Source organism: Eurosta solidaginis, chromosome 4 (genome assembly GCF_040869045.1).
Source record: "Eurosta solidaginis isolate ZX-2024a chromosome 4, ASM4086904v1, whole genome shotgun sequence".
NCBI lineage: Eukaryota > Metazoa > Arthropoda > Insecta > Diptera > Tephritidae > Eurosta > Eurosta solidaginis.
The window spans coordinates 34989548-35000854 of NC_090322.1; the positions used below are offsets into that span (position 1 = coordinate 34989548).

Sequence of the window (11307 nt, forward strand, 5' to 3'; positions counted from 1 at the left end):
ACCAATCAAAGAACAATTATGAACGTATTTCTATTTTTGTGTTTAAAATGAAATATCACCTACTGCCAAAGTACTTAATGAGCCAAATAGCATATGTAGGAGATGTGCAACCTTACGGCTTAAGGAACAAGAATGATTTTAGAATTAAATTTTATAAATCCAATAAGGCACAAAATGTTTTAATGTATAAAGGCCTAAAACTTTTTAATGAATTGCCAAGCAATATAAAAAACGAAAGAAATATTAATGTATTTAAAAGACTGATAATATATCATATTAGAGAACATTATAGCTCACAATGAGCCAATTAGCTATTGCTAAGATTACCGATTTTGTATTACTAAACTGTACCTGAAAGTTTTAAATAGGTACGGCTAAATAAAGAAGCTAATGATAATAATAATAATAATAATAATCTTTGTGTTAATATTTTTTGTATCTACCATTATTGGCAGTCTGTAAGACCTGTATCTTCATAGATTGAATAAATAAATAAATATAAGTAAATTACAAAAATAAAACAAAATTTCAAAATGGGCGTGGCTCCGCTCTTTTTCATTTAATTCGTCTAGAATACTTTTAAGGCCATAAGTCGAACAAAAATTTGTGAAATTTGGTAGGTGCATAGATTCTATGACGATAACTGTTTTCTGTGAAAATGGGCGAAATCGGTTGAAGCCACGCCGTTTTTATACACAATCGACCGTCTGTCCTTCTGCTCAGCCGTTAACACGATAACTTGAGCAAAAAACGATATATCTTAACTAAACTTAGTTCACGTACTTATCTGAAGTCACTTTATCTTGGTACAAAATATGGCCGAAATCCGACTATGACCACGTCCACTCTTCCGATATCGAAAATTACGAAAAATGAAAAAAATGCCATAATTCTGTACCAAATATGAAAAAAGAGATGAAACATGGTAATTGGATAGGTTTATTGACGCAAAATATAAATTTAGAAAAAACTTTGTAAAATGGGTGTGGCACCTACCATATTAAGTACAAGAAAATGAAAAAATTCTGCAGGGCGAAATCAAAAGCCCTTGGAATCTTGGCAGGAATATTGTTCGTGGTATGACATATATAAATAAATTAGAGGTACCCGACAGAAGAAGTTCTGGGTCACCCTGGTCCACATTTTGGTCGATATCTCGAAAACGCCTTCACATATACAACTAAAGGCTACTCCCTTTTAAAACCCTCATTAATACTTTCAATTTGATACCCATATCGTACAAACACATTCTAGAGTCACCCCTGGTCCACCCTTATTGCGATATCTCGAAAAGGCGTCCACCTATAGAAGTAAGGCCCACTGCGTTTTAAATAATCATTAACACCTTTCATATGATACACATGTCATACAAATACATTCCAGGGTTACCCTAGGTTCATTTTGCTAAATGGTGATTTTCCCTTATTTTGTCTCCAAAGCTCTCAGCTGAGTATGTAATGTTCGGTTACACCCGAACTTAGCCTTCCTTACTTGTTAAAGTTATATTTTGTCATTAACGATCCAATCAACATATCATAGCAATTCAGCAACTATTAATACAAAAAATGTGCACAGAAAACATTTAAAATTAGAAAAGCTGTTCAGGAACCACAAACTTATCTTTGTTATTGCAACGTTGCAGTATCAAATGCACAAAACTGAACTGCCTTATAATTGTTTTACGATTTGAGTTTGTTGTTGTTTGTTGAGTTTAGAACTAACCTTGATTCGTACGCTGACATCGGTCGATGATCAGGCATCGTTCCTACAGAACCATATTATTAGGCTTTTCGACTCCTGCGAGGACAGGCACCTTGTAGTGGTGCAGGGGCTTACGCCGATCGTAAGTGATTGCGAGCCGGCCGGATAGTGGTAGCCTGGCTACTAACATCCGGCTGATTCGTCGCGCATGCGAGCGGTAACCAGGAACTGTCACCTCCTAATCCAGGGTGTTATGCGACACCGTGCCCATTGGACTGGTTTGCAGCCAGGAGGTCTACAACACCGGCTGTATTATAACGGCGCCTCCCTGACACCGGGCCGCCTTGGGGAGTAACTATGGCCTTACCGCGTCAAGGGGCTCTGCCGCGGTGGACGAACCGAGTTCCCCTATATATTAAAATAGATCACTACGCTTGCCAAGTCAAGCATGTGATCGTACGAAAAAGATGATGAATACAAACATAAATAATAAAAACCAACAACAAAAACAAATTGAAGGAAAAGAGATGAGGTCAAATGCTAAAAGCGGCGGTAACAACAAACGCCGAAGAGAAAAACAGGGCGAGAGAACTTACTCCCTGAGTCATCTAAACCTGACGGCGGAAGAACTTGCCCTTTTCGAGGAGCATGCCAGAGACGACGATGACCAAACGTCCGGGAGCGAGACGGTGAAAAAGGTAAAGAAGGACACGGCAACCAGACTCCAGCGCCAGAGTGGGCAGAGCACCACCAAGACGGTCAGCGAGGACAAACAACACCACGGTGGGTCAATCACCACCGTGAAGAATGTCATGGCCAACAAAAGTGAACAGCACAGTGGGCACAGCACCACGAAACCAGAGAGCAGCGCCAAACCACACCACGGTGGGTTAATCACCACCAGTGGGCCAAGCCGAGCAGAGGCTAAGAAGAGCGATAGGAGCCCGGAAAAGGGGCACCCATCCACCCAAGAAAAAAGCACACTCAGCTACAGCCACTGCGAAAATCGGCAAAGGAGAACCCGAGGGGATAGGGAAGAGCAGCGGGAGAGTCGCAAACGCTCACCCTCTAGAGATAGGCATCGACACAGCAGCAGAGAATCAGCGGCCAAAAGACATCTGGGTGAAGAATGTGACCGCGAGTACCCAGGGGGACGAAAACGATCCAATCCAAGGGACGAGAAGGTCGAGCGAGACAGAGGAAGGAAGAGGTCATACACGAGACATGAAAGTCGTTCGCCGAATAAGAACGTAAATGCCAGAGCAAGGTCATCGTCGTTCGCGGACTCTGGCACAGAGCGGCATCATGGTGCAAGCTGGCCCGAACTGGGAGAGCCAGGTGGCTTTGACGACCCTAGAAGAATCGGGCTAAGTGGAGCAGGTAAGAAGTGGTATCTTCGGTACCTAAAGCAAGGAAGGACTCCGGACAGTGCACGCGAGAAAGCACTGCAGCACATGAGGCCAAGTAAGAAAAACCCGCCCGCGCGGAAATCAGGGCGTGGCGAGCGAGAAACGGCGAGGGGCGAGCATGCATCGCATCACCGCGGGTCATATAACCGCAGGCACCAACAAAGCCGTAACAACAAACAGAGCGCTCCCGCTGACAACCTGAGAGGAGGTCAGGCAAGACGGGAGGACGCACCACAGTCCAGGGGACAGAGGGCTTACCCCACACCTTCCACCTCGCGTAGGGCGAATGCGCCGCCGCCAGCACCTGGTGCATCAACTTCACAGGTGAGGCCAAGAATGCAAGGCTACTCGGATGCTTTAAAGGGCATACGAATGGCGGTGCTTCCAAGGCAATATCCGGCGGAGGTCCTGAGCCAGGAAGAGCTGACGCGGCTGCAGGATACCATAATGATTGAGGTATCGAAGGGTTGGGGAAAGCAATCTCTGGCCTTCTGCGGTGTATATTTTAGACCAGGACTACTCCTTGTAGACTGCAAGGATGAGCAAACAGCCGAATGGCTGACTAATATCACACCAACTCTACAGGGTAGGTTGGGAGGGCCCTTATTACGAGGAAAGGGGATGATATACCACCGACGCATACCGTCACTATGTATCTCCCCAGGAGCAATGATCAGGAATTCGCGCTTAAACTGCTGAAGGCACAGAACACATTCTTAAATGTCGCGTTGTGGCGTATAATCAGCAGCAGTGCCGAGGAGGGAGGCCTACGGGTAAACGTAGCTATCGACGAGGCATCATTTATAAAAATAAAAGAAGCTGGTTTCAAGGTGAACTACCGGTTTAGCTTTGTCCCGGTCAGACCCTGGAAACAAAAAGCCCCAGCTAGTGTGGAGCAAACCCACTCACAATCGCAGATCGCTGGGGAGCAAATCCCAGAGGCACCAACAACATCCACCCAGTGCCCAGCCGGCGTCTCCTCAGCCATAGGCGCAACACCCGGGTTAATCACCGGTCAGGAGCCTACGCAAGCTCCCTCAACACAGGAGCTACTGGAAGGGCTGAATTTAGAGAACCTAGGTTTAGAGGATAAAGGAGAGGAAACCCTGCGGCTGTCCGGTGAGGACGAGCTGTTAAGGTTTCAGCTCTGACCGACTCACACACAAAGGTTGCCCAGATCAACCTGCACCATGCTAAAGCTGCTTCGGCAGTAATAGCACGCAGGTTCGCCTCGGAAGATCTGGGCATAGCACTCATCCAAGAACCTTGGGTGTATAAGGGTCAGGTGAGAGGACTAAAAGAGAGAAATAATAAGGTAATTTGGGATCTTACTCAGGAAAGACCAAGAGCGTGTGTAGTGCTTAACAATTCCATTAACTACTTTTGCATTACAGAGTTTATGAGTCAAGACCTCGTAGCAGTTCAGGCGGTGATGGAAATACAGGGAGAGCCAAGGAACATCGTCTTCGCAGCGGCCTATTTTGCGGGAGATAACCACGAGGTCCCTCCAGAGTGTGTGAAGAAACTGACGGAATATTGCAGACGGGCAAAATTACCGTTAATTATGGGATGTGACGCCAATGCGCACCACGAGGTATGGAACAGCTCAGACACCAATTCAAGGGGTGAGTCCGTTCTTGAATTTATTATTAGTAATGACCTAAGTATATACAACGTTGGGAATTCACCAACCTTCATCACTAGGTCTAGAGAGGAAGTCCTGGATATAACCCTGGGTAACGATCTGGCTGATGAGCTGGTCTCGGGATGGGGGGTTTCCTCTGAACCCTCCATGTCGGACCATCTTACTATCCAGTTTGTCATCGGGGCTATACCTCTAGAAGGACCACCAAAGCGAAATCCCAGGAACACAAACTGGGATATGTTTAGAAATGCAATACAGGAAAATCTTGCCACTATAGAGAATAGGAACAGAGGAACAAGTTATATGGAATTAGAGATCAGGGTTAACAACTTCAACAGTGTGATTATTGAAGCGTATAACTCTAGCTGTCGTGAATCAAAGGGCCCAGGGAGTAAAACCCCCTGGTGGTCGAGGAAGCTCTCGGAAATGAGGAAAACCGTGCGCAAACTCTTCAACCAAGCGAGACGCACGGGAAACTGGGAGCAGTACACAGCAAATCTAACAACATATAACAAAGAGATTAGGAAAGCTAAAAGAGAGAGCTTCAGGAAATTTTGCGAGGACATAACAGAAGTTCCAGAGGCAGCAAGGCTTCATAAAGCCCTAGCCAAGGACCAAAGGGAGACGCGATTATCGATGAAACTCCCCGATGGAACCTATACAAGGACAGAGGAGGAAAGAGCACATGCCCTGCTTGCAGCGCACTTCCCGGACGCATCCTCGGAAACCTCGCCGGAGGAGGTTCGAGAGGTAAGACCGACACCCACAGATTGGAACCTCGCCAAAGAACTCTTCAGCGACAGCACAGTTAAGTGGGCAGTAAGGTCTTTCCAGAGCTACAAATCTCCGGGAGTGGATGGCATATATCCAGCCTTTCTGCAGCAGGGAGAGGAATTGATCCCACACCTGGCCAGGATTATGAGGGATAGCCTCGCACTGGCATACATCCCAACAGTGTGGAGAAGAGCAAAAGTGGTCTTTATACCTAAAGTGGCAAAAAAGGACTACTCTAGCCCAAAGTCCTTTAGGCCTATAAGCCTGACATCCTTTGCTCTGAAAGCAATGGAGAAAATTGTAGACCACGAGATCAGATCAAAGGTTCTCGATAGAATGCCACTACATCGAGATCAGCATGCATATAGGACAGGCAGGTCGACAGAAACTGCATTGTATCAACTGTCCACAGAAATCCAAAGTGCGTTCGAGTGCGGGGAGATAACGCTGTGCGCATTTTTGGACATAGAGGGGGCTTTCGACAACACGACACACGAAAGTGTGAATCGGGCACTCGAGAGAAGAGAGATACAACGTCCAATCCGTATGTGGATAAACGCCTTATTGCGTACGAGGACTGCCGAAACCTCAAGTGGGGACGGTACAGTAGAGATCAAAACAACGAAAGGATGTCCGCAAGGGGGCGTCCTGTCACCCCTGCTGTGGAGCCTGGTAGTAGATGAACTTCTATCATTCGTTTATTTATTTATTTACTATTTATTAAATATTGTTACGAATATTAGCAAAACTAAGGAGTGCTGCCAGCTCTAAGCCGATCTAAGCAGTGACGTGAATGCACATCAATAATTCAATCATTATGTATCTACATAAACGAATAAATAATTGCGTCTACACATATGTACACATTCCGACGAGCAACATTTACATACAAGGCAGCAAGAGATGAGATGTCACACACCGATGAATTTGCTTATACGCTTATGTGTGTGCGGGAGACTGTAAACTACAAACACATGCATATACCTTATCTGAGTTGTCACAAGAGTGAGCAATAATTTGTGCACGTAGTTGTGGCTGGCGATTTTGTAGCCGAAACAACTAGTAAGTTCTGGAAATCGAAGAGCCTAGAAGTATGCAGCGTAAACTATAAAAGCGGCGCCAGCGAGTAAGAAGAATTCAGTTTGATTTGAGTTGTCAAGCAGTTGCGATTAAGACGATATCTAGCGAGCAATAGCAGTACTATTTTGAATAGTAGAGTTTCATTGAGCTATCAGTCAGTGTGGTTATTAAGCAAGCTATTCGTTGCACAGTTTGAGTGTATTGTGAAGTACTTTAATAAAGGCCATTTTGCATTATTACAAATTGGAGTTATTTATTCAACAGTTTAGTGATTCGAACTTAGCAGAGGATTGCAAATAAGAGGATTTGCAAATAAAAATTCGTTACAATATATTATTTATTGTAACTTTTTCTTAGCCATAGTCATTAGCTTTAAGTTTCAAGTTTAAATTGTTCCTATTTTATGCCTTTTACCGACTAGCACTATAAAATAATTTTTGCCAAGTTGTTGTGCTGGGATGAATTGCCTAATAAATACAAATACAAATACCGATAATTTCTGAGTACTGCCGTACAACTTTAATATTGTGACGTATATTAACATCACTAAGTGATACTAGCATCCCTAAGCCGATACTAAGCAGCCACTCGTATGTACGTAAAGTAAATCAATCATCATTTACACATGTACATACAAGGCAACAGAGAGATATTCCCTATCAGCCGAAGTAGTACTCACATATACAGACGCATATGGCTACAAACTACAAATATATATGTAGATGGCTGGTAACCAAGCATGAAGTTTACTAGACCTTAGGAGAAATAGGTGAACGAGGAAACCGAGAGTATAAAAGCAGCGCAAGCTGAGGCATGACTAATGAGTTTTGATTTAAGCACGCTATTGGTTGTGAAGTATAAGTATTATTGTGAAGTACTTTCAAAGTAGTCTAATAAAGACCATTTTGCATTATTGAATATTGGAGTTATTTATTCAACAGTTTGGCGATTCGAACATTAGCAGAAGGCTTGGAATAAGCGGAGTTTCCCACAATTCGTTACAATATTTATTAACTAAAACTTACAGTTATGCATATCTGTACAAGTAAAACATATCCCAATTCTATTTTTCATCTTATATGCACGTTTTTCTACTTTTTGCCTTTGCGTTTCTTTTCACGCTTGCCTTTCGCACTGAGTGCACGTTTATCTTTCTTTTGTCGTGGATCGACCACACGATAACGTCCTTTAACACCTGCCGGTCGTCTAGCACGTTTAGCAGCTTGATGCTTCTTTGCAACCACATACGTAATTTCTTTCTTCTTCTCCTGCGCCTTTTTGTAAATTTTTCTTAGCTGTCGTGCCTTTTCCTGTGCTGTGCAATCACCATCTTCCATAATTTTTTCTGCTTGCTTTTTAGCTTTTGCTAAACGTTTGAGCGTATGCTTACGTTTACGTGCCTTTGCTTCCATAACCTTCTTAATAGGACGTGCATTCAACTCTTGCACTTTACGTTCATACTCTTCAGCAATTTCATTCGGCACTGGTATAGGCTTTCTCATATGCAAATCTTCATCTTGAACAAACCAATGTGGTAGATTGTCATCGTTGAAGGCATAACGATTCCAAGCGCCATCGATAAGCTCACGACGTGTTTTTTTGCCTTTAATCATGATAGCGCCAAGTGCAAGCTCTTCCTCGCTAAGCCGTATCTTTTTTGATTTGGGCTCTAAATATCACGCAAAAGTGGAGAAAATGATAATAGGTAAATTATAAAATATATATTTAGAGTTAAACGATATTACATTTTGAATGCTGTGATTAAAATTGGGAGGTTATATGAGAAAGTACACCTTGGAGCGGAGATAATTTGTTTTTTATGAAACTGGAGTGTGGATACAAATATTGTAAATTTAAAGTTTAAGGTACTTAGAAATGGGATAGAGAAAAACAGGTTGAAGTCCCTAATAGGTTTTTTCCTCGGGAATCCGAAAATCCATAGCAAGACAAAAGCGCGTAAGTAAGAGTTACGTATTTCTGTTCTACCACAGAAGTGCTGATTTAATAATTTTAAGTAGGTTGAAAAAGCTGTTTTGAAAAAGCTGTCACCAATTGATTTAAAATTAGAGTGATTAAAAAGAAAAATTACTAACATAACTCATCTATTTTTAATAAAGTTGCTTCAAATATCAAATTATATAAGCCCTATATTATTAATATGAGATGTGTTTAACAATATTAGTTTTGTCCTATGCATAAAAAAAGCCCAAGTTGGTATTCTGAAATTTGCATGCCATTCTTATATTGCAATTCATTACACAGTGTGAGAAACTAATTTTAAATATGCAGTAATTATCTTTTGACTTCATAGAAATTGTTAAGGAATTATTCAACCACCCGTGAGAAGAACGTAAAGCCAATTGTTAGAAGTGAGTAGGCGTTTCTAATATAATCGTAATAGAGATATTGCTCCTACTCAATTTAATATGACCGTATTGAACCTTCTAGAATATACCAAACCTCTCCTCCTCCAACCTTCTAGGACATACTTTAAACCATATTTGCACATGCAATAATCTACAACAATTCCTTATGAAAATGAATAAAAAAAATAAATAAAGTCATTCATCGGATCTGATATTAATTACTTACCTTTGGTCATATTGTTGGCAGCTTTTTTCTTGTCACTTCCTTCATTAATATCATCATTAACTGTCGCATCTGAGTCACTATCGCTTGATTCAGAGCTTGTGGAGTCTGAATTTGCAATCTCGTGACGTGCACGTCTTTTCGATTTTTTTCCCAATAGTAACTTCGCGCCCGTCTCACCAGTTGACATCTGTGATTCACCCAAAACAGCAACGCCTTTGTTTTTGTATTCACTTGCTAAACGATCCAAATCGTAGTCTTCATCATCTTCAGTATCTATTTGCTGTAAATTGTCCTTTTCAAACCAAAGTTGTACACGTTGCTGACGTTTTGTGTCCTTATCTCTAAAATCGCCTGACTTTATAAGCGGATGATCAACTCGCTTCTTTTTCTCTGTTGGTTCTTTTAAAGTGTCTTCATCTTCACTTAAGCCTAAACCATCTTTTTCATAATCACTTTCGGAGTCCTCATCAGCTGAAACCTCTGCTTCATCGTCATTTTCATAGTTTGCATCATCATCTAAACGCTTGTCGTCTTTAGCATATGCAACGTATTTTGGTAATTTGGGTACTTCCACTTCTTCGCCCTCTGCATCGAATTCTGGCACTACATCTAACATTTCTTCTAACTCGCGTTGCGTCTTAATACTTTTCAAATCGAAAATTTCTTGTTCGCCCTCGTCTTGTGGACCGACGTCGCCTTTGATAACCATATGCAAGTTCATTTTCTCCTGAAGTTTTTGTTTTGATTTGAGCTCTTTTTTGCGTTTACGTTTTATTTCACGTTGTTCCTCCTCGGCAAGCTCCGCTATTTGTTGCTGCAATTCCTCTTCTTCCAAATCTTCAATTTCCTCTTGTGTAGGCGCCTTTTTTGGCATTTCTTCTTCTATCACAGAGGTCTCAATTTCAGATTTTTTAAATAGTTCATCCTTTATTACCTTCCACCATGCTAACAATGCTTTGATATCCTTGCGCCCAAGTACTTTAATATCCTTACAACATTCAAGTATTTCTGTTGTTGTTTTAGGATGTTTTGCTATGCGTTCATCGTCAATTCGTATTGAACCAACACCTTGTAGCGCACCCAAACCACTGCTAGCTTGCATAAAGTCTGTAGCAGACAAATCATTACGTAGCGCTATGTCCGCTTCTGTATAACCCTCAGCTTTTACACGTTTTTGTTTCTCAGGATGTAAAAGTGGATTTTTCTTTTTACCCTCTAAATCCAATTCTTCAAAGACATATTTAGAGTCAAGCAAACGCGGATCGATGCGTGTTGGCGCCAAATAGCATTGACAAACAACGAATATTTCAGCGGATTCTTTACGGGAAGCACTCGGTTTTGTGGCATGCACCTTCTTAAAAAGTTGTTTCAGTACCCACAACAATGCATTGTAATCTTTGGAACGAAATACTTTGGTAACAAACCAACCGCCAGAACGTAAGAAGTTCGTGCTAAGTTTTAAAGCGTTCAGAGTAAGACAAATTTGTTGATAAGCATCGAATAACCAATTACGTCCAACATTTGGTGCACCATCATGCAGTACAACATCAACCTTCCACGCCTGCAATTCTTTCGTTAACGATTGTTTGCACTTGTCTGTCGTTATATCTTCAACTAAACTGATACAACCAGCTATTGGCCGTATAGGATATAAGTCTACGCCAATTACTATACTTGATACGGGCATATTTTGTTTGGCCACTTGCATCCAGCCCCCAGGGGCAGCGCACAGGTCTATGCATACTTGTGATTGTTGTAGGAAGCCAAATTTACGATTAAGCTGTATCAACTTGAAAGCAGCACGCGATCGAAAGCCTAGTACAGCAGGATATAGTAACTTTAAATTTACAAATGTACATAAGGCACACTTACCAGTTTCCTTCGCCAACTGATAGAACTTATCCTTACGCGCTTTTCCTATCTTAGTTTTTTTGCCCATTTTGTAGTAGTTGTAGAAAACTTCAGTAAAAATGCAAACTGCACGTGTGGCGCATAGAGCTGGAATTCTAATTGTGAACTATGATTTCGGAAATGTGTTCTATCGATTCTTACCACCGATAAGTTCAAAACATAGTTCGGCACAGTGCACTAAACATCTATTTCCAC

The 11307-nt window shown here is 41.9% G+C and overlaps 1 protein-coding gene across 1 annotated transcript; it reads right to left on the minus strand.

The window, feature by feature from the left end:
- Positions 1-7584: 7584 nt before the first annotated feature.
- Positions 7585-11229, minus strand: LOC137249601 (pre-rRNA 2'-O-ribose RNA methyltransferase FTSJ3). The gene is made up of 3 exons (XM_067781238.1): positions 11074-11229; positions 9202-11016; positions 7585-8278 (listed from the first exon to the last, which is right to left on the minus strand). The coding sequence occupies exons 1-3, from the start codon at positions 11138-11140 to the stop codon at positions 7701-7703; spliced, it is 2460 nt and encodes an 819-aa protein (XP_067637339.1). The 5' UTR covers positions 11141-11229; the 3' UTR covers positions 7585-7700.
- Positions 11230-11307: the final 78 nt, after the last annotated feature.